This window comes from Purpureocillium lilacinum (genome assembly GCF_023168085.1).
Source record: "Purpureocillium lilacinum CBS 284.36 DNA, scaffold_5, whole genome shotgun sequence".
Classification (NCBI taxonomy): domain Eukaryota; kingdom Fungi; phylum Ascomycota; class Sordariomycetes; order Hypocreales; family Ophiocordycipitaceae; genus Purpureocillium; species Purpureocillium lilacinum.
The window spans coordinates 2,377,846-2,403,127 of NW_027072115.1; the positions used below are offsets into that span (position 1 = coordinate 2,377,846).

Genomic DNA, 25,282 nt, shown 5'->3' on the forward strand with positions numbered 1-25,282 from the left:
GACTGGTCTGCCCGGCGGGAGCAGCGGACCGTTTTACCGCGGACGAAGCGGTGGGTAAGGAAGGCATGGAGAATACGAGGAGTTTGGGAGTGAAGGCCGTTACCGGAATTGCTTGCGCTATACCCGATTTCGTGTTTGTTTCTGCTGCCTTTTCGTGTCTGGTTCAACGCCTCCCGAGTCTTGGGAGGAGGCGAATGGGAGACACTTTGGGACTTTTTTGCCGGGTAGGCCTGGCTTGGAGAGGCACTTTGCTCAGGGCGGGAACGATTCCCTTTATGCCGTTGTTTACGTCTACGATGCATGGCCCATTCGAGGAGGAACGTTTACGCTCTCTTGGAGTTTGCTGAAGCCGAGATGGCATTTTTATGTACTGTATACGAGACGGCGGGCTGGCGGGACTTATGAAGGCCCCCCTTTGTTAATGGAGAACGAAATATAAGGTTAAAAGCCTAGCAATGAAAGCTGTCATGTTGGTGATGAGTTGAGGATCAAAGCACGAGTGCTCTTACACAATATGAAGCCGCTATACAAGCAAGACCGACCAGCGTGCGAACGAAGGTTGCCAGATCGCCAGAGCGGGAACTATGCCGGAAGCTACACCAAATCCCACCACGGATGTGGCCGCCGGTGGGCACGGATCTGTCCTAAAGAAACCGTTTGTGCACTCGCTCATGCAAGCAGCTGTCGATGGAGGCACGTTGGCGCGGGCGTTTCGAAGCCCGACGACCATGTTGTCGAATGCAGCCCCAGGTCCCACTCATCATGAACCGCGGCCGTCCCCGTCCTGCCTGCAGGCACGCACTTGTGGACTGAGCTGCCTCGCACGAACATGGATCCAATGTAACTACACTCGTATGGACTCGCACTGGCAATGACGAAGACTTAATTAATGATCGACACTTGGCGGACTAGGGGCAGGGGACCTTGTCTGTCGCCCGTGCAATGGTTCGAAGGGTCTCTCTCTGGGCACGAAAGCGGGCGCTGCGGCGCCACCCACATGCCACAGTTCTCTCTACTCGAAACATGTACCCTTCTTCCCTGGGCTGTCATGAATGGAAGAACGTGTGATGATGGGCGGGCTGAGTGGCGGCGGCGTTTCAGCACATCAATAATGTGTGCGTACGTAGGATGATGGGTGAGGGCGACTGTCGTGCATAGAGTAAGTTGCATGCCCTTGACGTTCAGCCGCCTGCATCGCGCGCGGGAAGGAGCTGCAAAGAGGTCGCAGAGAGACGCGCGCGCGGGCTTGCAGCACTTGTACGCGATTGGATGCCGACGGGCGAGTCAGGATGGGACGATGAGCCGTGGTCGTCGACCCGAGGAGGGAGAAGGTCGGCGGCTGAGGCAGGTGCAGGATGGGCAGGCAGGCGCGATGAGCCGCGTGGTTGGCTCCGCTGCGGTGGTGAAGCTGCTCCGAGTCCTGTCGTGCCTGCCCTGGCTGGCCGTGGCCCGTTCAAGTGGGCGTTGTTGGTCCCCTGTGGCAGGAGCAGCCCCCCTCCAGACCCTCTGGTTGGCTCCCGAGGCTCCCCCAGCGACCCCCGGGCCCGAATGGTGAAACGCCTCAAGCGGGGGCTGGCCAGGCGGGAGCGGCGCCCGGGGTACGTGCCCTTCGGGTAGTGCTCTGGCGAGGGCGTCGCGCGCCAGGTACCCGGGGTTGCTGTATCTTGGCATGGGCGGCTGCCCTCGTTTCATCTTTTTTTTCTTCTGTCTGTTCTGGCTATGCTCGGTCTGCCACCAACACGGGCGGCGGCGCAGGGGGGGCATGACGGACCCCTGAACTTTATGACGACACTTTGATCCAGCCGGGACCCAGTTTGACGCACTTCTGCCCGCCTGAGCTTTGTCCATCACTCCGCACATCGCCATTCTTTTGGCGGTCCAAGGGCACAACAAGGGGCCGCCTGCTGCCCCCCCCTCCCTGCTTTCCCGCTTGGCGCGCGCGCCGTCTGTGTGTCTCTGTCGCTGTGTTCGGACCTCTGCGCGTCGCATAACACAACACGCAGTGCAGGGCCGTGGTACAGCACTCTTCTCGTGCAGGACCGTACGTACGAGTTCAGTACTGGGGTGCCCGCGTGTCCAAACATTCTTCATCCTCTTCATGCACGATGGGCCGAGTGAGTGGTTGGGTGGGTGACTGACTGTGACTGACGGTCCACGAGAGACCAGGCAGCAGGGCCCTTTCTCCTCTCTGGCTGGCGGGCCGCGGGCGCACAAAGTAATACTCGTACTCGTGGAACGGAGGCCCTCCTCGGGATGACAGGTGCTGCGTGTCAGTGTCCACGACCTCCGCCACCGCTGCTGCTGCTGCTGTTGTGCTCGTCGAACCCTTACCCGGCCGTCTGCTGCTGATCCGCACATCCCCGTTTTGCTTTCCTCGTAAGAAAAGAAAGAAGGAAAAACTCAAATCTACCGCCCAAGCAACAAAGGGCACCCCGCTCTCTGGTCAATCAACATCGTCATCCGTTCGACGCCGCGGCGTCTCGAGTTCTTCTCTGGCCTCACCTTCCGTTCCGGGGGCGCGGTCCTCGACATTACCGCCCGGGCCAGGGTCCGGCTCATGCAGCCATCTCTCTCGCGACTGCTAGAGCTCGTGTGGGGGCCCAGTTTGAGAAAGATTGGGATACCAAGCTAGAGAGCTCCGGGGGCTTGGGCCGCCATCGCCCCATCCCCAGCACTTTTTCTTTTCGTTCGGACGGACGAGGCGCTGCGGCAACTACGCAACGCGGTGCGGTGCGGTGCAGTGCAGTGGAGGCCAGGACAGGGGTCCCTTTTCTATCCTCCGGTTTGCACCTCCTCGATCGGCGCATGCCCGGCTGACCCAGCGGCGACCAAAGACGTCGTCGGTGCGGGCAGCCAGCTATATCCTTGCTCGTCCTTGCCTCGGGCCGTCGTCGACAGGTTCCTGGCAGTGCTGCGTTTCTTTGCCGGACTCGTACATACTCTTAAAGCACCCCGCGCGCCGTCGCCCTCGGTCGGCAGGATAATATCCGCCATCCAAGACCGGATCGTCCCCCCTCGCGACCGTCGGTGACGATCACTTGCTGGCTTTGATTGCTCGATGACGCGGGGAGAGTGAATCGGAATGGGTCCTGCTCGCCCTGAGCGCCCCTTGGTTTGTTGACGGACCAATTCTGTCTTCCCCTTCCCGACGACTTCATTCGACTTCTTCTTCTGCTTCCGACTTACTCATCGCCCACCGACCAGGCCAGTCCGTTCGTTGGGCCTCATTCTCTCTTCTTGGCGCTCTCATTCCGCTTTCGCTACGGTTTCCGATTCTGCCCCTTTACCTCTTTCTTCTCTGCCAACTGCCTACTATCGACTTTCATTTTTCCGTTGGCGTGCGTTTTTTCAGTTCTCATACTGCTCGCGTCTTGATGCGCCTCATTTCGCCAGCGTGGTAGGGTCACGATACCTCCACCACCACCACCACCGTCGCCACGATGGCGCCTCGCCTCGATCTCACTCATTCCACCCACCACAAGGTCATGGTCGCGCCGCCCAGGATCAATCTCCGCCGGGCGGCGTCGTACAACAACAGCCAGGAACGCGGCTCCGCGCCCCTGTCCGCCACTACTTCGCGGTTCAACTTCAACCACCTTCTCTTCTCTCCTCCGCCGTCGCCGAGCCTCCCAGCGCTGGTCCCTCGCCCGAAGCGGTCGCCGTCACAGATCTTCAAGACACGGCCGCGGCGCGCCCTGCGCAACTTGCTTTACTTCATCACCATCGTTAGCGCGCTTTATGTCTTTGTCTTCGCCTGCCGGCACCGAGATGCCATCCCGGCCGTGCTGCCGCACTTTAGAGGGGAGGAGTTCGAGATGGTGGGGCAGGACGTCCTGCCCGACTTTCCCACACCGATAGTCGTCACCGACAACAAGAAGCGGTCGAAGTGGACCGTCGCCATACCTCACAGCTACGAGTTCCCGCTGTCGATCAGGGAGTATTCTGGGATGAGCGGCCGGTGCCGCGAGGTGTCATCCCACGCGAGGGAGCTGTCCCACAAGTCGCCCCTGACCGACGACATGTTTCTGGCATACGACAAACCCGACGACTATTTCGTCGACGTCGAGGAGGCGGAGAAGAACGGCCTTCTCCCCAGTGCGTCCAAGGGGTCGCCACCGAAGCGCTCCGGGCACTTTGTCGGGCTGGACTGGGAGGCCATGGCGGGCAAGCCCGTGTGCGAGAAATCGCTGACGTATGTCATGGAGAGCCCAGACGCCGGGCTGGGCAGGTCGATGATGGCGCTATGGACGCTCTATGCGTTGGCAAAGGAGCAGGGTCGGGCGTTCTTCGTCGATGACTCCCGGTGGGCCTACGGAGCGTATACGGACCTCTTCCAGGCTCCGCCGCTCCCCGACTGTCGACCGCCTCCCAGGCATCACATGCTGCCTTGCCCCGTTCAAGCTCGACACCTGGTCGTGTCTAGCGTCACGTCCAAGGACGTATACCCGGCCTTGATGGCCAAGCATCGGCGCAACACCGGTGCGCACAGCACCCAGCATGACCTGCTGGAGCTGGCTCGGACTGGCTACAAAGCCTTGTTCGTACTCAACAAGGGGGACCAGGAGTACGTCGACAAGAGGATCAAGGAGCTCGAGGCCAAGGCCAAGTCGGGCGACACATCCTCTCAAGACGCCCCCATCATCGGGCTCCACATTCGGCGAGGGGATACGCATCCCCTGGAGTACCAGTACCGAGACACGTACATACCCGCAGAAGTATTTATCGGTCACGCCCATCGGCTGGCTGAGTCACATTACAACGGCAGCAAGGCCGAAGGCGCTCAGCACAGGTCGGTTACCGTAATTGCCTCGGACGACCCCATGGTCAGCAAGGAGGCCGACTTCTCCGACGCCTTCCTCGCCCAGAAGCGCATCCGGCTCGCCACCAAGGAAGAGGCCAAGGGCCAGGAGGACACCAACCCGCACGTGCTGCACCGGTTCAAGGAGGAGGCGCAGGGCTGGGAGGGCGGCTTCTTCGCGCCCATGTTCTGGAACCTCGGCGCCGAGCGCAAGAACAACGCCGCCGCCACGGCCGCGCCCGGCGAGGACGGCGACGGCTCCAGGCAGGCGGAGCCCCCCTCGGAGCAGACGCTCAAGCTGCGCAGCTTCATCGGCCGCGCCTACGTCATGGACCTGGCGGTGCTGGCGGGCGCGAGCGACAAGGTTGTGTGCGCCGTCAGCGCCACGGGGTGCAAGCTGCTGGGCGTCATGCTGGGGTGGGAGCGCGGCATGGAGAGGGGCGCGTGGGTGAATATCGATGGAGGATATAGCTGGAGCGGGCTGAGCTGGTAGGCCACGCACGCCTCCCGGGAGCCGATGGCCAGATAGGCGACGCTCGCCAACAGCAGAGTAACGAAGCGGTTTTTATCAGCCGCCTGCCACCACCACCACAGGTGCGGCAGTAGCAGGCTCAGATGCTCGAGGTGGGAAGCATTCGTTTAGCGTGAGGAAGCATCACACGGCGCATATTGGCTATTTGCGGAGTCAAGCATGATACCTAAGTAGTTGCGGGATGGATTTTGTCGTTCTGAACATTCGTTGCCAGGGTCCGAGTATAGAACCCCCGTTTCGTGGCTGGTGGGACTGGCTCCCGGCCACGACTATCAAAATTGAGTCTTTTTGGAATATGCAGCTTGCTGCTGCCATGGTTTCGCACGGAGATATATCCTGCGTGTCGCGAAGTGCTGATGAGACACGGCGGTGCTTGCAGGAAGCTCGTCTGATGCTGAAACTTGAGAAAAGAGCAATAGAGAAAAGAGCAATAGATGCTTTGCGACTTTGGAAACTCGCCATGACGACTTACACACAGCACAGGCATCTCTCACGAGACACGGGCGCGCACGCTGTCAGAGGAAAACAGGTCGTGCCATCCAAGTGATCCTATTTTCGAACGGCGGCGTGAGACTCACCGGGCGCAGACGTGGTCTCTTCCAACGTCGGAGCACAGTTCAGAACGAAAAGAAGGGGGTGTTTCGTTTCCAATTCTACTTTTAAGCCGGGCGTCGTCGGACAGGCGCACGTGGCGCAAGGTTGCTACATCCAATCCGCCCAGACACCATTGTGCTCTTGCGCTTGATCTTGCGTCTGAGAAGGGTCTTCGTCTGCGGCAGGATTATTTTCCTGTGACATGAGAGTGAGTAATAGATTAAATACGTGGCCGGGCGGCGGCTCCGGATATGGAGGAAAAGGGAGTCATGCAAAGCGTCGCCGTTTCGATATTTCGGCAGTGGTGATAGCTACATAGTTGAAGCACGGCTTTTCAAGGATCTCACAGCTGAAGCTCGACACCCTTCGACAAGGTACGATGCGCGAGTCACTCGACATGCTCGTATGCTCTCCACATCTTTTCTTGCCTATTAACGTTGCACACCATAGATGAAGCCCATGTACCTCCTCTCCCTCCTCCTCACATGCATCCACGCAACATCCGCCACCATCACCACCACCACCACCACCACCACCTCCATCATCACACAACCCACCACCAACGCAACAACAGACCTCATCAAGCGAGAAAACTACGAAATAGTCTGCCACACCGGGACGCAAATGTGCTGGGGCGCCGCCATCCCGCAAAACGTCTTTGGCTGGGTCGAGGACCGCTACCGCAAGCTCGACAACAAGACCGTCTACAAGAGCGGCCAGCACATCATCTGCGTCAGGTGGCTCTTCGGCCCCGCGGGCTTCTGCCTCTTCTGGGAGCAGATCGACAAGGACGCGTCGGGCGTCGAGCGCACGGGCGCCCTCGTCAAGAAGCTCCTCGTGCACCTGCTCGCGTGCGAGGACAAGCGCTGCGGGGTGGTCAGGGGCGGGGGGAACAGGCTCAAGATTGACTACGTGGGGAACACGCGCGGCTGTCATGGTATATGCTAAAGCCGGCGGCCAGCGTTTGCTTCGCACTCGACTGAGCTAAGGGGGGGGGGAAGTGTCTTGGGGGGCGCTGAGGGAATATACATGAGCTGCGAGCCGGGATGGGAATAAGAGCGAGCGGCAGGGCGTTGGCGTTCTTCTGCTTGGGGCATAGACAGCGCTGCGCGCTTCCGTCTACTAACTACTACATAGATGTGGTGTGGTGCCAGGAAGTTTCCGCTGGACGCATGGTGCGTAAATTGAAAGCGTATCTGATCAACTTGCTGGCGAGAGCCGCGCGGTCGCCATATTTTGCACTTGACACGACATATCATGAACACGAGATACCAGACTTATTGGACACAACAGACACCCCAACCCAACGCTCACCACCTGACATTGGTACATCCAACAATCAGCTCGCCGTTGCCAAAGGCAGCTTGAAATCCTGGTCGTCACATTAGCCATTGACGCTCGTTTCAACAACCAGGCACAAAGTCTACGAAACTCACCTGCAACGGTCTGGTCCGGACGAGTGCAGTGGTCAATGGTATACAGCGCCGCGATTGCCACATCCGAGCTACAATATTTCACGATCGGTCAGTACGCATTCAGCGACCTAGGACACCCAAACGAAAAAAAAAGGTAGGCGGCAGATGCGATATCGCCCCTTACCAATACGAGGAGGCACCCCTGGGATTAAGCGCCTGCCCGGTGACATGTCCGCTCCCCGCGTGGCAAAACTCCGAGACGGCAAAGTTGGCGCCCGTGGCGCAGTTCTGATGGCCGAGCTTGTCGAGGTAGTGGTAGCACGCGATGATGTCGTTGACATTTACGTAGGCGGCCTCGGACGGGCCGCACCTGGGCTCGAATGTAGCCGCGCGCACTGCCAGCCGGTCAGGCACTGGCAGCTGTGGTTAGCATCTGATCATCCAATATGCCAAACGAGAGATCATGCTCTCTTACAGTGATGGGGTATCCCCATGTTGTATAGCTCTGCGGATGTGAGGCCGAGCTCGGCCAGGCTGGGCAGACCTGGGCCGGGTACGACCTCGGGGTAGGTGATGGCGAGTCCCCCCACCAGGGAGAGAGATGTCAGAGCGAGGATAGCAGACGAGAGACGCGTCGGCACAATCATGTTGGCAAGAAGCAAAATGCTGGTAGAATTCGTGGCTATTAAGCTGAATTGGTATGATAAATGAGACGGTTGCGGATATAGAGCCACCTCGATGGGCACCACCATCGGCTTTATAATTGTAGACTCTCTACTGTGACTAGCACGGGCATTCTTGAGCAGCCAGATAGCGAGAGAGAGCCAGAGTCCCCAGCCCGTATCTGCCAGGATGGCTGAAGTGCGGAGACATTGTCCATGTTGTGAGGTGAGCACGGAAATCCAGACCGAGATGATCCCGCGGCATGCTACTCATCAAATTGCCGCCGCCTCGCATCCTGCAAGACAACATCGACCACGACTGCGATCAAAAGTCTAGACTCTTCTCTATATAGTAGATGCGGCATGAGATATCTCGAAGTGTAGGATGATGATGACTTGGTCTATGCAGTTGCGGCTCAAAAGGGGTCCCCGCCTTGGGGCAATGAGACCGGTGATAGCATAGATTTGTGTGAAACCACAGCATGATGTAATGTATGTATTGAGGGAGAATGAGGGGGCTAGCATGAGGGGGCTAGCATGAGGGGACTTTTGATCATGATATAGTTCATGTCGTGTAACTCATGTTCGGATGATTTCAGAATGACAGGACGACGCAACTTGGAGCCACCGGTACAATGAACAAATGATTCAAAGCACCAAGCGTCATCAAATTCACACGGCAAGCTGGTAGCAGGTACTCGTGGTATAGTTGATGGTAGGTAACTCGAACTCCGCACATGCAGTTACGATCGCCTCGTCATGCTCCAAGGGGGAGTTGTGACAATGACTAGCGGAGCCTAGCCGGCCCGCAACATCACGGCTCTCGCACTCAGTAGCCTAGGCAGTCAGATGACGGATGCTCGGCTATAGAGCAGCGCAGGTCATCTCTTATGCAAATCTGACAAGGCCATGTTCATCTAGAGAAATGAAACGCGTTTCGTCGTGCCCCGCCTCACAACTTGTTGCGCCTCCGAATGGACTCAAGACAATGATGGTGGCCGTTCCTCTGTAACTTTAACCCCTGGACTATGCGATAAGCATTGCATCACTCACTATTTCGTATATGTATCGGTGGTCCGTCCATTAAGTTCTTTGGCGTATTGCGTATCGCAACCCTGCTGTAGTTGAGGAGGTGGGTTCCTTCCGGTGCAACGGCTCCGAGCAAAGGGTCGCCTACCAATGCCCGGTTTCAAGAAGGCCAATCATACAAGTGCACGAGGTAATACGAATTCTCTGCACGAAGCTGGCGAGACAAGTACTCGTACAATATGATTAACGTAACCATCCATGCCTCCAACAAGCTGGTTGTTTATACTTGACTAGGTGGGATATATGGCTCGGTACAGACTTGCACAACATTGAATCGCTTCCCAGTTTGGCCAGTTCCGAGGTTCAGCAACAACGGGTCTCAACTCCGCAAGGGACAAGGTACAAAAACGTCACCAGCCGGAACTTCTAAGTGTTGCGGACATTAAGGTTGCCAGCCAACAACGGTGGCTGCTTTTTATTCGCCGGGCTTCGTGACACCTGCACTGGGAAGGTGGTATTCACCACGTTGTGCGCAGCAGCAGCTCCGGCTGGTGCCCGAAAGGGAAGTGACACGGCCGGGGTCCAGACTCGACAACAGGGTCGGATGGAGCGGAGTAGACTCTGGCTGTAATTCAGGGCCATTATGCGTGAACCGCGGCATTAACTCCAGAGGAGCGTCGGGGAATGGTCTCTGCGGGACATATGTCTACTTGTGCCTGTGCACCCCAGTCCCTTCAACACGGCTTTCAAAACGCTGAAGGCGAAGCCAGTCAGGATAGTGAGGCCTGCTGGGTCGGTCGAAACGATTATCGCTCTTGGTCTATCTGATCCTGTGCGTCACTCTCCCTCTTGACCAAGAGTTGCCTCACTTCCCATAGTTTGCTGCCACGGAGGGCCAACCAATCTCGGCGGCTAAGAACCTCGTGTGATACGAGGCTCCAGTCCAACTCGACGGCATGACAACGCCGCCGCACCTGCATGCCTGCGCCACCCAAGACGTCGCACGTGCCCCTCCCGCCCTCGCGCCGTCGAGTCAAGACTGGACTGGAGGAGCAAGGGGCCGGACCCGTGATGCTGGCGGCGCCCGTTGGCTCTAACCTGGGGACAAGGGTGCCAACAACAAAGATGCTACCAACCGGAACCGAGGGGACCAATCGTCGGCGGATGGAGGCGAGAAGGGAGGGATAATCGCAAGAGGCCGAAAGCTTCCGCTTCTTTCACCACATAATCACGATTCGCGACGACGGCTCTTACCGAGATACCTGGTTGAGCAGAGAGGGACGATCGACTTACACGCACATCGCGGTGGCATCATCGTCTCGCAACGGTGGCCGATAATCGTTCCGGCAACGGGCACTCGTTTTCTTTTTGAAATGTCGGGTGCGCTTTGCCGCGCCTTTACAGCCCGGAAATGAGGTCACTCGTCTCGCCAGGCGTTGCTGTGGCGGCGGTGGCATCGGCGCTGCTGTCGATCACGGGCCGGGCCTCCGCCGAGGATGCCTCGCCCTTTTCGCTCGACTCCGAAGGCAAGATACCGTCCCGGCTGTGCTTGGCCTTGCTGCTGGAGACGATGTGAGACTGACTCTCGGTCCCGCCCAGACGACATTAGGACGACAGCCGGTCTCATCGCCTGGGACATGATGCAGTACTACAAGGGCAACCTAACGGGCGCCACGCCCGGCATCCTGCCCGGCCCTCCGCCCGGAGGAGACTACTACTGGTGGGAGGCCGGTGCCATGTGGGGGACGCTGATCGACTACTGGGCGTGGAGCGGCGACTCTTCGTACAACGACTTGATCATGGCGGCGATGCAGTGGCAGGTCGGCCCGCACGACGACTTCATGCCGCCCAACGTCACGGCGTCGCTCGGCAACGACGACCAGGCCTTCTGGGGCATGTCGGCGATGCTCGCCGCCGAGTCCAAGTTCCCGGACCCGCCGTCGGACAAGCCGCAGTGGCTGGCGCTCGCGCAGGCCGTCTTCAACACGCAGGCGGCGGCGGACCGGCACGACGACCTCTGCGGCGGCGGCCTGCACTGGCAGATCTACAGTGTCAACAAGGGTTATAACTACAAGAACAGCATCGCCAACGGCTGCTTCTTCAACCTCGGCGCCCGCCTGTACCGCTATACCGGCAACAAGACGTACCTGGACTGGGCCGTGAAGACGTGGGACTGGATGGACCAGGTCGGCTTCATCGACAACTCGTCGTACGCGACATACGACGGCGCCGACTCGAATAAGGCGTGCAAGGAGCTCAACCGGGCCGAGTTTTCGTACAACAACGCCATCTTTGCGCAGGGCGCGGCGTTTATATATAATGCTGTAAGTGGGAGTGCATCAGTCAGATCGGATGGCCATGGCCAGTGCACACGCTGATGGCCGTGTGTGATATGTGACGGTAGACGGGAGAACCCATCTGGAAGCAGCGAACCGAGAAGCTGGTCCAATACGGTCTCAAGACCTTCTTCCCCCAGGGCGTCGCCGTCGAGATATCGTGCGAAAACGCCGGCACCTGCACGACCGACATGCTCACCTTCAAGGGCTTCCTGCACCGGTGGTACGCCGTCATCACGCAGATCGTGCCGTCGACGGCCGCGACCATCGCACCCGTCCTCAAGAACTCGACGGCCGCGGCCATCAGGCAGTGCACGGGGGCGGCGCTCGGGCGGCAGTGCGGCTTCAAGTGGGCGAGCGGCGCGTACGACGGCAAGACGGGCGCCGGGCAGCAGATGAGCGTGCTGGCGGCCGTGTCGGCGCAGCTCATCGGCAGCGCCAGGGGCCCCGTCACGGACAAGTCGGGCGGCACGTCCAAGGGCAACCCCAACGCCGGGTCGGGCGGCGACAAGGGGCCGCAGGAGCCTCTCCGGCCCGTCACCACGGCGGACCGCGTCGGGGCGGGCTTGGTGACGTTTACCTTTGTGGCGCTGGCGGGTGGTGTCTTCGCGTGGATGATGCTGGATACGCATCAGGGCAGCGTGAAGTGATGTCATGAGCAAACTATGCGTAGTCGAGTTGTGTTGCGGCAAACCTTGGACACCTAGAATCGTGACGGCAAACATGGTGTGAATGGTGACGCTAGGGGTGAGTCGGCCGCTCAACCAGGCGGCCGTAGGGCAGGCGGTGGGCGCGAGAAAAGTGACACCGGGAGCCGTCCGTGTCTGGCAATCAGCAAACACGTCGACGTCGTCGTACTGTAGTTTGGGATGCCTGACTCACCTTGCAACTATTATCACGAAAACAATACCAGGAGGTTTGGTTTGCACAATTGAGACGCTGCAGCTGAACTCCAGGCGGCCGGTCGCTGCCAATTAACACCTGCCCTGCACTAGCACAATTATAGTTGGCGCCCACGGCGCCTGGCAGCAATCCACTAGCCCCGCTGTGGGCGGGTGCGCCACGCCACGGCTCCATGCGGCTCCAACTTCTGACCACCGACCTCCATCCATCCATCTTCTCAACTTCGCGACTACATTTCTTCACCACCCTCCTCCTCTCCTCCGCCGCCGCCTTCTCCTCACCGTTCACCATCACCGCCGCTGCAGCCCTTCTGCCATCGCTGCCGCAGCTCTCAACACGCACCGAACCGACCGAAACCACAGATCACATACGCACACGCCCGCGCACCGCGCACGCGCAGCCATGTCCGCCCCCGGCGACGGGAGCGCCATGCCCGCGCCGCCGCCCAAGCCGCGCCTCAAAATCAACGTCAGCCGCTCCTCATCCTTTGCCGCCGCCTCCGACCCGTCCGTCGCGACTCCCGGCCCGACAAACGGCACAGCAGCATCCGCCGCCGCGGGAGCAAGTTCACAGCAGACGCCCGCCTCCGCGACTCCTACCGACGGCGCCGGCCCGCGCAAGGTCAAGCTCAAGATCAACTCGTCGCAGCCCCCGACACCCTCCCTAGACAAGGACAAGGCCCCGCCGCCACCGCCAGCGGCGGCTCCTGCTCCCATCATCAAGACAAAGGCCGGCCGCCAGCCCAAGCCGACTCAGAAGCTCGTCGAGAGCAAGAAGCGAACGCACGACGATGACGAGGACCTGCCGCTGGCCATCTCCGCGGGCGGGCCCCCAACCACCAAGATCAAGATCCGCCAGTCCATCGGCGCCTCCAAGGCTGGGCCGACTCAGGTAGTGCTCAAGCCGCGCGGGCGTCCGCCGCTTCACCCGCCTGGCGACGGATACGACTCCGAGGCCAGCGACAGAGAGATCGACCCGGCCATCGAGGAGCAGTTCATCATGCGCTTGCCCCCCGGCGAGCACTGCGAGTACGTGCGCTGGTGCGTGGAGAACGGCAAGATTGGCGTCCCGCGCAGCCAGGGCGGCGCCGACATGTCCTTCAAGTTCTTCGACGAGGAGTCGCGCCGCGCCGTCGTCACCGTCAAGGGGCAGCACTTTGCCGCCGTCATGGTCGACCTGCCCACCATCACCGAGGCCATGAAGACCTGGGACAAGAAGTCCTTTATGAAATCGGCCGACATCTGCCAGATGCTCCTCGTCTTCCAGATGGTCAAGGACGAGGCCGAGGCCAAGGCGGCGCCGCTCCCTCCCATGATCGACCCCAACTTCAAGTGGCCCCACGGCCTCACTCCTCCCATGCACGACTGCATCAACCGCCGCTTCGCAAAGACAATCAGCCGCAAGGAGATTGAGGACAAGGAGGCCGAGGTCGAGAGGCTCCTCGCCGAGGACGCCAAGGCCGTGTCCACCAAATGGGAATGGGTCGACGAGCGCCAGCGCGAGGGCGAAGAAGACTACGGCGCCGACGAGGACGCCGAGGGCGAGGTCGACGACTCTGCCACCATGGGTTACTTTGGCGCCCAGGACGGCGTCGTCGTCGCCGACGGCGCCATCAACGAAGACGATCTCGAGGCCGACCTGGAGGCCGCCTTTGCCGACGACGACTTCGCGGCCGAGACTCCCGCCACTGGCGTCGACATGACCACCCCCATGACCACGCAGGTCGAGACACCCGCCGCGGCCCTGCACGAGAGCATCGAAAATGACGAGTCGGAGGAGGACGAGGACGACGATGACGACGACGATGATGATGATGACGACGAGGACCTCGACGAGGACCAGCGCGCCCAGCGCGACGAGATGCAGGGCGTGCGCGACATCATCCACGACATGCAGAAGCAGCTCGCCCGCCGCATGGAGGACCTCGGCAAGACCCACAACAAGATTCTCCGCAGCCGCCTCGAGAACCAGATCAAGCAGCTGAGGTCCGAGATTGACCTCAAGAAATCGTCCATTGGCATGGAGATCGACGACTAGCCGCCGCTCGTTCTTTAGTCGATAGGACATTGCTGCTTTGATCTCTTTTACGTTTGCGCTACGGCGTTCATTTGGAGTTTGTTCAATCCGGCGCAAATGGGAGTTTTGGGATGGAGCCGGGCCAAATGCTCAAGGGCTATCATCGGCGTTCAAGGGGGTTGTGTACATTTTCTGTTTCTGAGACGAGAGCTTCTCCCTCAATCTGATATCCCCGACGGCAAGCCGCAGCCGTCAGAGCAACAACTTCGATCAAGGTAGTGTCGATAGTAATGAAGACTACCTGGCAGCCACATTCCCCCGCCCTTCACTGCCGTACATGTGCCATACTCTCGCCCTTTCAATGCACACAAGGCCACATTTCGACCCACCCAAAGTCATCAACAGATTTACTACCCGATCTCGCAATGCCGCCAACGATAAAGTGTCCCTTCAGCGCAGCGCCTTGATCGCGGTCTTCTCGTGGTTAACCAGCGCGTCCACGACCGCCTCCTCCACGTCCCGCCAGGTCACGTCGCGGCAAAAGTCCTCGAGCGAGCGGGGGCGGGAGCTCAGGCGCCGGCGCCTCGTCGCCTGCAGGCGGCGCTGGATGGCGCGCTGGATGAAGACGGCCATGGCCGGGTCACGCTTGGACTGCTGCTTGAGATAGTTGGCGACAAACTCTGCGTCCGGGAGACGCGACGTCTTGCGGTCGCTGTGCCATCGCCGGGTCGAGTTGATGGCCTCCTGGATGCGGCGCTTGGGCGGCTGGACAGAGCACTCTGTCGAGTCCATGTGTCAGCCCATACGTCCGGAAGGCAGGTATATAATCATAGGCTGAGAGTGAGTGGAACGGCAGCACACTTACCTGTACGGCACGTAGAGGCAAGGCCATTTGCACCAGTTGAGGCCCGCGATCTCACGAGATAGTCACCCGCAGCACCACTCGCGAACATCGCCTCCGCCTCCGCCGGCGACGGGAACGTATTCAGTTGAAAGGCAACAGCGTTAATTTGAGCCCTAAGGTCGCCCATCTCCCTGCGGAGCTGCTCTCGAAACTCGGCGGCCTCGCGGCGGCCACGCTCCAGCAGGACCTCGACGTCGGCGCTGCTGCTGCTCTTGGGCACCTCATCGAAGCGGGCCCTCACGGCGAGCACCTCGCGCGTCATGTCGGCGAGGCGACGCTCGTGCTCGCGCCGAAACGCCGCGTCCTGAGCCGTCGCCGCCACCACGTCCTTGAGCTCGCGCTCGAGCCGCTCCGCCTGGCTGGCGACGGCGCGCAGCCCCAGCTCGACCGTCATCTTGGCGAGGGCGTCGGCGGCGTCGGCGTAGAACTTCTTGGAGCCGCCGGTGGCATGTGCGGCGGGAGAGGCTGATGCCGCGTACGATGACGACGGGGTCGCGAGGACTGTGGCTCCTGCTGCTGCTGACGTGGCGGAACCGCGAGGTGCGGTGGATGAGGTTGCAGCCTGGGGCGGGAGGGAGCGACGCCGAGGTGCCATGATGGGAGCTTCAGCTTCGTGCTGGGGGAGATATCGAGTGTCAATGCCGGTGAAGATGGCGCTGGCTTCTCTGGCGTCGCAACTTGCTGGTCGGTAGTAGGGGCGGAGATGTCGAAGGTGTTTCGAGCCGGGCATTGCGAGGTCGCGAGGCCAACATTCAGGAGGAAGGTGGGTTTGCCCGCAACTTCTTCAAGCAGCTTGTCGTACCTAGGCACCGGGAGCTCCTGCCTTCCTATCGAGTGGTGTAATATATGGTATCATGAGGAAAGAAGCTAGCTAGACTGCCTTGAGGAAGGAGAGAGTCGAGTCGGGAAAGAAATGACTGCAGGCTCCTTCTCCCAAGGCACCATGAACTGTGAAATAAAACCATCGCCATCGCGAGTTCACGCAGCGTTGTCTTCCCGCCCACCGTCGCCTTCGGCCTGGTCTTTCTTGTCCTTGGTCCTCTCGTTCGCAATCCACGACAGAAACATGTCCACGTCCTTGGCCACCTGCCCCGGCACGGCCATCTTCTGCATCCACGCCGGCAGCACGCCCCTCGCGTCTGACACCGTGCCCATGACCCATTCTATCGCCGCGACGTGGCCGCCGTCTCCCGTCCCGGCTCCCGTCCCGGGCACCTCCCGCACCCGCTCCACGCTCGTATACGCGCCAAGCACCGTCCCTGACTGTCCACCGGCACCCTCACCCGCCCCCGCGGCCCCATCGTCCGCCGTGGTCGCCATCTGCACCACCAGAAACTCCCTCCTGCCCTCCACCGCCGCCGTCGCCTGCACCACGGGGAACAGCCGGTTCCGCAGCGGCGCCGGCAGCTTGTGCGTCGACTCCTCGACCTTGAGCGTCCAGTCTGCCCACGTGTCCTCGCCCAGACGCACCCGCACGCCCGCGCAGTCCCACGCGCGCCGCACCCGCGTGCTCAGCACCGTGGGCGTGAAGTCGCGCTCCGCCTCGGCGTGGCCCTCCTTGAAGCACCGCCTCCACTCGGCCCAGCTCGCGGTGCCGCGCGCCGCTGCGTCGTCGTGCACGCTCCGCCGCGCGACCCACGTCTCCGGCCCGCGGATCTTGTCCGGTGACATGCCGGGCGGGTGGTGCGCCCTCGCCACGGCGGCGAGCTCTGCCGTGGGGACGATGCGCTCGAAGAGGTGCACCGGTGACGTGGACCCGGGGTACGTCTTGACGCCGTGGGGCTTCCACGGGGAGTTGGTACTGGCAGGTGACTGGGAGGTCGTGGATGCTGAAGGCAGGGAGGCGATGAAGGGGAGGGCCTCGCGCAGGATGACTGTGAGAAAAGGCGTGAGCTCCTCGGGTCCCGCTGATGCGGAAGGCAGCTGCGACGGCTGGATGCCCCAGAGGCGCACCAGCGGGCCGTATTCTTCACCCATGATGTGGCGCCGTGTCTTGATCTCGAGTAGTTTTGATCTTAAACGCAGTGTGGGTAGCTGTATGAAGGTCGGTGTAAATGCCAGCGATGAGTGCCAGTCCGGCTGCTGCAAAGGCAATTCACGGGGAAGAGTCTCAACGCCAAATGATGATGTAAAAATGAATAAAGTGCAGGAAGAAGCCTGGGATATGTAGTTAGAGGAGGAATGTCGCATGTCTCTGCTCCGCGTGCAGGGCCAAGTGCCGTTTCATCCGGGCCAGTCTTATGGTCATCGATGTGATGTGACGTCCACCGTTGGAGCCCCGCCCGCGCGTCTCATCAACAACACCGCGCGCTGCAGCCGGCAAAATCACCAACACCGTCATACCGCACGTTTTCAAAGATGCAAAAGCCAAGAAATGAAAATAAAGGCAAATGGCCCAAGAGTTTCCGCGTTATGTCTATGCATTAGGGTGTGTATTATAACCATGACGCTCTCGTGGGCCGCCTCTACATGCACCGGCCATGCCCAGTCACACAAAAACGCCCATCCCGTACTGTAAAGCCGCACCGGTCTATATATACATCCAGTAGTGGTGGTGGCGGTCATGCGAAGTCTCCCCCCGTCGCTTCCGTTTACGCTTTTCATCTCTCAGAGTTCGCCCGTCGGCTGCCTCTCACGTCATCTAGTCCCTCCGCTCCCACCGGATGTTGGCGGGCTCGAGCGGGCGCGAGAACAGCGAGGCGTAGTCGGTGCCGATCAGCGTGTTGCCGCCGTCCACGTTGCTGAACTTGAAGAGGCGGACCGTCTCGGCCACAATGGTCTGCAGCTGGACGTTGGCGAAGTGCTCGCCAATGCAGCGGTGACGGCCGGCGCCGAAGGGCAGGTACGGCGACGCGGCGCCCTTGCTGACCAGGCCGTAGCCGTAATCAATCTTCTCCTCGTCCTCGACGACGGCGTTGCGCACGATGGTCGGGGCGTTGGGCGAGTCGACCTCCCAGCGGTGGGGGTCCCAGACATGGGGGTTGGGGAAGTACGTCGGGTCGCTGGCGCTGACGCCGGGGGCAGCCAGCAGGGTGTGCGACGTGGGGATGACATACTTGGTGCCAGGCACGGGCATGGGCTGCTTGACGGCGCGCATAATGGAGTGGATGGGGGCGTGCAGACGGAGCGTCTCCTTGACAATGGCCTGGTTGAGCGGCAGCTTGGCGAGGTCCTCATATGTCAGGGGCGGCAGGTCGGCTCCCAGGGCCTTGACCTGTTCCTGGTAGAGCTCCTCCATGATCTGGGGGTTCTGGGCGAGGCGGAGCATGATCCAGGAGCTGGTCGACGACGAAGAGTGCTGACCAGCCATGAGCAGCGCAATCATCATGTGCGCGACCTCGTGGTCGGGGACGGGGGTGCCGTTCTTGTACGAAGAGTTCATGAGGTGCTTCATCATGTCCAGCTCGTTGTCCTGCTCCTGGTTGGCGCGGCGCTCCTGGATCGTGTCCATGTAGATCTTGGCGACAGTGCGCTGGGCGTGGTCGCGCTTGCGGTTCCAGGGGAGGGGAGCCCAGTGAAGCATAAAGTTGATGGGGGTGAAGCCCATGTCCAGGTCGTGGTAGAGAGCGGCAAGGGAGGTGTCGAACTTGCTGCGGATGGCGCTGCCCTGGAGCGCGTGGGACGCGGTGAAGATTGTGATCTCGGCCATCTTCTTGGGGATGTCGACGACGCCCGTCTTGCCCTTGAAGCCGGGATCCCTCTTGAAGTAGGACTGGACCTCGCCGGAGATGATGGGGACGTAGGATCGGAAGGCCTCGGTCGTGAGGGCAATCTTCATGAACTGCGCGGAGCAGTGTTAGCCAACGAATCGGTGGGCAATCGTGCCAACGAAGGGTCGTGTGAGTGTACCTTCTTCTGCTCCATCAGCTTGGCGTTGGGGCAGTCATAGACGACATCTCGGCCGAATACGGGGGTCGTCAAGACAGTGTAGATCTCTTCGGCGTTGACGTCCTTCAACTTGCCGTTGAGGATGAAGTCGTTTCCGGCGGGGCCCACGGCAACGGTCGTCTTCTTGCCGAGGAGAACAAAAGTAAAGACATCACCATGCTGCAGAGACAAGATCAGTCAGTCGCGTGCCACGGGGTGGTAGTCAGACCAGGGGCGCGGCGTACCTTGGCACGGTTCTCTCTGAAGAACGTCGGCGGGTCCATGCCATACGTGATGGTGCTGCCGACAAAGGGGAACCAGTGGAAGACCAGAGGCGGCTCATTGGGGTTTGTGAAGAGCAGCTGGTTGGCGACGTTGAGGGCGACGGCGACTGCGACGAAGCCGGCGATGGCCACGGCAATCTGCGACCCCAAGCCGAGGGATTGGAACTGTTGCGCGAGCGGGTGGCTCGCGGCATGTTGGAGGACGCCCATGGCGGTGCGCGTACGTGTACGGCGTTGTTGTTCTTGTTGCTGTTGAGAGCCGGCGCTTTTCGTGAGGTCTCAGACGAGCACAGGCTGGGTGACAATCGATCGTCGTCGTCACTGTCTGTCCGTCGTCGTCGTCGTCTTGGTCGCGAGCGCGCAGGGCGGATAGACAGATGGGGGGGCAAAGAAAAGCACGGCAGATAAAAGTAATTTGAGAGGCCTTCTTTCGTCCAGGCCCGTCAGGGGGGCCCACCCTGGCATCGCCCGCATTGCCTATTGCCTGCAAATGCTGCACCACCCTCAGGGCGCTGTGGGCGCTGTGGGGACGCGCTGCCGATGTCTGCGCCAGGGACCGGCCAATCACAGCCCCGCGCTGACACGGCGCAGGGCGGCTCGTATTCGGGTTCGCGGAGGAGTTTGGCGTGTCGCATTCGCGGGCGCAGGGTTCGGAAAAGGCCATCTTGAATTTGGAGGACTCGAGAAATTCTAGGCGGCTCCTGCCGCGCATCTGGCCCCCTATCGGGAGCCTGCCGATGGTCAGAATCGACTCATGGCATGTTCGCTATGCGCTGTGCCCTCTGTCCAAATCCGCGCTTTTCCTCAAACCCCGTCCGCGGTGGCAGCAGAATCATGCCATTTTCACGTACGTACGAGTACTCACCATGGCCGCCCCGGGGTTGACGACGCGAATAAGAGCTCCGGTGGGGCCGTCCTCCCTCGGACACGGCGCACATGCCGGCTGAGCCTCGTCCACTTGCGTTGCCTGTCGCAACTTCACAACGTGCCATGGCTCACGGACCGTAGCTGTTTTCGACTTCAGAATTGTCTGTCCTGACATGGAGTCTCCGGACAGCCTGTCCGTATCCAACACTGCGTACCTACAACGCCGACCAATATCTAGCAGAGTCGTAAACTGTTACTCTCGTCTGCCAGACGAACAAAGCATCCAACAAGTGGCTGTCATGTCTCGTGCCCACTGTCGGCTCATTAGATCCCAACGCCAAAACACGCTCACCACCCTATATCCCAGATCCGCGTTGCCTACGCCTGGGCCACGATGCTCTTACCCACGGCGCCCCATCTCAGCCTCCGCAGCCCGCCCCCCGACGAGCGCATCACTTCCCTGCCGCACTGAGTCGTGTCGTTGACTCCGCTCATGCTTGCCGACAACGCCTCCTGCCGGCCAACCTCTCGCCCAATCACATAGCCTGCGCCAAATCCGACAACAGACACAAGCACCACAACGCCGGCGCTCACAACCCAAGTAAGCAGCGTAGGGGAGATTAACGCGTCATCAGCCATCTCAGTGGCCACCTTCTTCTTCTTCGTCGCTCGTGGACTTCTGCCGGCCGAAACGGCCCGCTTGCCCTTGTCCGTGGACGTGCCCTCTGTCACCCTCGTGGGTGACCTAGCCGGCGACTTTCGTGACCGAGGCGAAGGCGTCGGGCCGGCATGGTCAGCGTTGTCGTCCATCAACTCCGTCTCCTGAACCAGCCGCAGTTCCATGGGCTGGTTGCTCGGGCCCACGCCATCCCCGCCCATCCGTCGCGCCCCCGCCTCCTCCCTCGTCTTGGGAAGGCCCCTTGCCGCAGCGGCACATGACAGCAGCGTTGTGAGAGACGCTCTCAGGGCGGCGTCGTTGTCCTCGCGGGCGTTCGTCGGAGACATGAAGCTGGGCCCCCCATTGTGAACCCGAGTCTGCGAGCGTTGAGAAAAGGACGGTCGCGTGAAGCCACTATGGGGATGAGGAGGCATGGCGTGACTAGCCGAATGGCTCCTTTGCGGCCCGCCACGAGATGGCGGAACGGAGAAGGCGTTGGGTTGTGGACGGAAGACGGGCTGGTCCGAGGCACGGCCCAGTGCAGTAGCATTATCGCCATCGTCCGAGTCTGCGTCCGAGTCGTCCTCGGCTTGTTGCGGCTGCGACTGCTGTATGTTCTCGTTGGAGCTCGACAGGACGGGATCCTCCTCGCTCTCGCTCTCGTCATATTCCTCCTGACTGCTGGTGCCGGCGTTGTGGATGGCCGTCTGCTGATGCTGCGTCGGGACGGACCTTGCAGCCGCCTGCAGGCGACGTCGGCGATTATACGGACCTCCGACCCGCAAGCCCGTCGTGACGATCTCGTCGCCGATGCTGGAGAGTGACGAGGATGATGGCTGCGACGACACCTCGACCCATGATTCTACGCCGGTTAGCTGGCTGCGGTCCTGGGGCGGCGGGCAGGGCGATGACGAACCATCGAAGCGGCGGGGATGGGGGAGCCCGGGGTTCGACCTCGCGGCGGCGGGCTGCGACATGCTGGGCGACAGCTGTCTGCTTTGATGTTGTTGATGCTCCATTTCGGAGCGCTGTCGATGGTTCCTTTGTCGTGTTAGATGAGGTCGACGCTGGGACCACGTCGCGACGTGAACCGAGATTCAGCCCAAGGTCCCGTGATGGTGTGCGGGTGACGATGACGGCAGGCGAGGGCGGGAGGTATGCGCTACCAGGCAGGCGGGTATGAGTATCGGACTTGTATGCAACTCCGCACGTACTGCGCCTCGGCGCCTTGTCGCGAGCCCAGCTGGCTAGGAGTGAGGGGGCCGGCAGTCTGGATAAGGTAGGCTTGAGGAATAGCGAAGAGGAAGAGGAAGCTGCACAAAAGGAGGGACGGTGAAGTTGACAGTTGACACGCAAGAGCGAGGCCGGGGCTGATCGGCCAAGTCGGGAAACGGAGGCCCTTCTGTTGAGGTTGGGCCCTCCTTCCTCCCCTCATCACACACACTCGTACCATCCAGTCCAGCCCTCCAACTCTCCCTCCCTCCTTCGCTCCGGTGCGGCATGAGGAGGAGGCACGAGAGCGCTGCCACAGCCGCTGGCGCGGGCGATAACGAGGTACCCTGTACCTGATAGCGCCCGCATACGGCGCGATTACGTCAGGCGCTAGCCCTATGCACTGTGCAGACACTGTCGCTCTGCCGTAGTTTCACGCACTCGCCACCGTGCATGAAGCAGCCGTGTCCATGCGGTCTGGATCGCGTCGACGACCCCTCGGGCGGTGAGGCCCATGCTCCCAAGTACCCGCTACCACATCCAACAGACACCGCACCTCCACTGCCGGGGTCATGGGCACCGAGGCGGGGTCAGTCAGAGCGGCAGCGCGTGCACATTGCGCACCGCGCCCCTCGACTGGCTGGCTGGCTGCCTGCGCCTGTTTCCATCCATAGGTCTCACTCGCTCTCCTGCCCCCTTCCAAGCCGCCCCGACGCAACCTTATGAGTGCCAGCTGTGCTCGAGGACGGCACCCATAATAAATGTCGCTCTTGTGATACATGTCATGCACCGGCAGTCGTTCCGCTTCGACCTCAGCCCACGTCGACCTGCTCGCCGACCCTCCAAACTAGTCATCAACCGTATCATTACCGTGAACAGGTTACAAATTTACAACATCTTGGTCTCGAAGTTGAGACACAAACACACATGTCCGTACATCCCAACCCCCGGGCTCGAGACCAGATCAACAAGCAGATCATGCCATCAGCCAACATGGCCTTGACCTGCGACGCTTTTGTGAACAAGTAGCCCCGAAGCCCTGCAGGGTCCACGCCGTTTCAAAACAACTGTCCTCACACCATTCGGCAGAGTGGACCGATGCCATGAGCGGCACTCAAACCAGATTGTCTGACTTTCGTCCGACCCGTCCTCCGCCGACAAGGCACTCCTTGCCATGCTACTTCTGCTCAAAGTCAGGATTGAGCTGCCAGTCCCGGACCACACCACGTGGAGTCAAAGATTGGCGACTTGCCCGGTGATTTCGACGACCTGCCTCGCGTACGCAGCTGCTACCATTGCGGCGTGCCCCTGCCACTCTTTGCTCTTGTGCGAGTCCGAATAGTCGCATATGCCGCGGATGACGAGGCTTGGGAAGACGTCCAGGAGACCAGCCGCCTCCATCTCAAAGCAAAGAATGTCTCGGGCGGCGGACAATCCGTCTCGAGCGTAGGCATCCTTCATGACGTAGTTGCAGGACCCAATGATCCCGTAGTGAATGTAGGGCGTCCATGATGATGCCCGTTCGGGCCGTTCCATCAGCTGCCCAGGCACTGATCCACATGTCGCTGAACACCCCGAGCTGTGGTCTAGCGGATGAACGATGTCTGGCTTGTGGAGCCTGTCCAGGCTCCGATCCGGTCTCGTAAACGTGGCGGAATCCAGAGTAATGGTGCGCCCCAGAACGTCGTCAATACTCTGATCAAGCTGGTGTCCAAAGGCATCGTGCTGGCTGGCCAGTCTCCTTGCAATGCTGGCGAGAGCTGGCGGCGGCAGATTCAACTCTCCCCGCGCAGACCTCACTTCATCGCTCCCGAGCTGGATAACACCGCCATCCCCACGTTGCGATGGGCACCCAACCACTAAATCGCCCAGGCGGATGTCGGCGGCCATGCTGGGCGCTCCGCCACCAATACCCACCAACAGGCCAAGTGTGACGTTGGGAAAGCTTTGGCGCATGTTCAATGCCATCAGACATGCGGTTCCAAAACCATAGTCCTGTGGCGGAGCAGCGATGACAACATTCTGCTGTCCTATCCTGCCCAATGCATATCGGTTGTCGTCGTATGGGGCCAATCTTGCCGGCGTTGGGTGCACCTCGTCCAAGAACTCTTTTGACGCTTCAAACTCCAATGTCAGGGCGCAGAGCCAGCCGAACTTGTAGTTGTAAGGATCCGACATGTACACAACGTGTAAAAGTAAAACAAAATAATAATAATAAAAGATACTAATAAGATGGAAGTATGTCGTATTGCTCCTCGCCAAGGGCGACGTGCTGCAACCTTACTGCATATCACAACGCTCACTCACCCAAGCCCGACAAAGCGCACGCCAACTCATCCCCATATATACGTGACGGCAGACTCACCATCCAGCATTCCGAGGCGAGGAGACGCCTTGCGTGGTTGCCAGCGGTAGCCGCCGGCCTGCACATGAAAAGGGGCTGTGGCCGGCCCTAGCGCGGCCTCGACGAGTGTGGGCGGTGCTGTAGCCGCGGGCAGTGCTTGTTACACCAACACTCAACACCTCGGGATCCAACCTGCAGCGAAAGTTACTCGACGACGGCGAAACACGTAGTCGTGGTTGGCAGACAAGGCGTACGGGCAGGTCGCCACAGCGCTCAACTACAGCTTGCAATGGATATGAATGGATATCAGACATCACGAAGCGGCCACGACAATAATACGAGTTGGTAGAATAAAATTAGATTGATACTTTTTTGCCTTCCTAAACGCCGTGGTGTACACCAAAAATCGCGAGTTCAATGCAAATACTTACCCGGTCCAATGCGAATGGGAAACAAGCCGTGCAAAGTGGTACAACCGTAAAGACGGTAACGGCGCACGTCTCGACCGGAGACGACACGCCCACACAAGTTCAAGTATTTGCGTTTGAAGAGCCCCCAGGTCCCCTAGAAGTATTCGCAGAGTCAAGTCGGGCCGCTTGGCGACTTCCAAGAAGTCGCCAGAGACGGGTCCCAAATCAGCCGACAAATCCCTCAGAAGCCCACTGGTATCCTGTCGCCACGAGGCAACAGTTCTCGCATATTGCCCACGATCAAAAAGCCTCGAGATAAGCCATCCGGCAAGCCCTCAGAGAGAGCAGCGCCACGAGCCCACGGTCCAAGTGAAGAAAAGCCCCCAGGTCTATCGCCGCTCCACGAGGGAGCGACTTTCTCAAAGCCCACAGGGTCGCCAGAGACGAACCC

At 60.3% G+C, this 25,282-nt stretch overlaps 10 protein-coding genes across 10 annotated transcripts; 4 read left to right on the forward strand and 6 right to left on the reverse strand.

Moving 5' to 3' along the window:
* Positions 1-3,440: 3,440 nt before the first annotated feature.
* PLICBS_007313 (uncharacterized protein) lies at positions 3,441-5,291 on the forward strand (the record flags this gene model as incomplete). Its single annotated transcript, XM_065601149.1, has 1 exon — positions 3,441-5,291. The coding sequence occupies one exon, from the start codon at positions 3,441-3,443 to the stop codon at positions 5,289-5,291; it is 1,851 nt and encodes a 616-aa protein (XP_065457221.1).
* A 1,083-nt stretch (positions 5,292-6,374) lies between these two features.
* Positions 6,375-6,872, forward strand: PLICBS_007314 (uncharacterized protein; the record flags this gene model as incomplete). Its single annotated transcript, XM_018320748.2, has 1 exon — positions 6,375-6,872. One exon carries the CDS (start codon positions 6,375-6,377, stop codon positions 6,870-6,872), a length of 498 nt encoding a protein of 165 aa, XP_018180645.2.
* Positions 6,873-7,234: 362 nt separating this feature from the next.
* On the reverse strand, positions 7,235-7,986 carry PLICBS_007315 (uncharacterized protein; the record flags this gene model as incomplete). The annotated part of the gene is made up of 4 exons (XM_065601150.1): positions 7,235-7,296; positions 7,361-7,428; positions 7,524-7,752; positions 7,815-7,986. 4 exons carry the CDS (start codon positions 7,984-7,986, stop codon positions 7,235-7,237), a joined length of 531 nt encoding a protein of 176 aa, XP_065457222.1.
* A 2,684-nt stretch (positions 7,987-10,670) lies between these two features.
* PLICBS_007316 (uncharacterized protein) lies at positions 10,671-12,016 on the forward strand (the record flags this gene model as incomplete). Its single annotated transcript, XM_065601151.1, has 2 exons — positions 10,671-11,354; positions 11,435-12,016. 2 exons carry the CDS (start codon positions 10,671-10,673, stop codon positions 12,014-12,016), a joined length of 1,266 nt encoding a protein of 421 aa, XP_065457223.1.
* Positions 12,017-12,671: 655 nt separating this feature from the next.
* On the forward strand, positions 12,672-14,306 carry PLICBS_007317 (uncharacterized protein; the record flags this gene model as incomplete). Its single annotated transcript, XM_018320750.2, has 1 exon — positions 12,672-14,306. The coding sequence occupies one exon, from the start codon at positions 12,672-12,674 to the stop codon at positions 14,304-14,306; it is 1,635 nt and encodes a 544-aa protein (XP_018180647.2).
* Positions 14,307-14,735: 429 nt separating this feature from the next.
* On the reverse strand, positions 14,736-15,919 carry PLICBS_007318 (uncharacterized protein; the record flags this gene model as incomplete). Its single annotated transcript, XM_018320751.2, has 2 exons — positions 14,736-15,064; positions 15,151-15,919. The coding sequence occupies 2 exons, from the start codon at positions 15,917-15,919 to the stop codon at positions 14,736-14,738; spliced, it is 1,098 nt and encodes a 365-aa protein (XP_018180648.1).
* A 248-nt stretch (positions 15,920-16,167) lies between these two features.
* PLICBS_007319 (uncharacterized protein) lies at positions 16,168-17,166 on the reverse strand (the record flags this gene model as incomplete). The annotated part of the gene is made up of 1 exon (XM_018320752.2): positions 16,168-17,166. One exon carries the CDS (start codon positions 17,164-17,166, stop codon positions 16,168-16,170), a length of 999 nt encoding a protein of 332 aa, XP_018180649.2.
* A 664-nt stretch (positions 17,167-17,830) lies between these two features.
* Positions 17,831-19,550, reverse strand: PLICBS_007320 (lanosterol 14-alpha-demethylase; the record flags this gene model as incomplete). Its single annotated transcript, XM_018320753.2, has 3 exons — positions 17,831-18,970; positions 19,039-19,236; positions 19,302-19,550. 3 exons carry the CDS (start codon positions 19,548-19,550, stop codon positions 17,831-17,833), a joined length of 1,587 nt encoding a protein of 528 aa, XP_018180650.2.
* Positions 19,551-20,585: 1,035 nt separating this feature from the next.
* Positions 20,586-21,842, reverse strand: PLICBS_007321 (uncharacterized protein; the record flags this gene model as incomplete). The annotated part of the gene is made up of 1 exon (XM_065601152.1): positions 20,586-21,842. One exon carries the CDS (start codon positions 21,840-21,842, stop codon positions 20,586-20,588), a length of 1,257 nt encoding a protein of 418 aa, XP_065457224.1.
* Positions 21,843-23,310: 1,468 nt separating this feature from the next.
* PLICBS_007322 (uncharacterized protein) lies at positions 23,311-24,255 on the reverse strand (the record flags this gene model as incomplete). The annotated part of the gene is made up of 1 exon (XM_065601153.1): positions 23,311-24,255. One exon carries the CDS (start codon positions 24,253-24,255, stop codon positions 23,311-23,313), a length of 945 nt encoding a protein of 314 aa, XP_065457225.1.
* Positions 24,256-25,282: the final 1,027 nt, after the last annotated feature.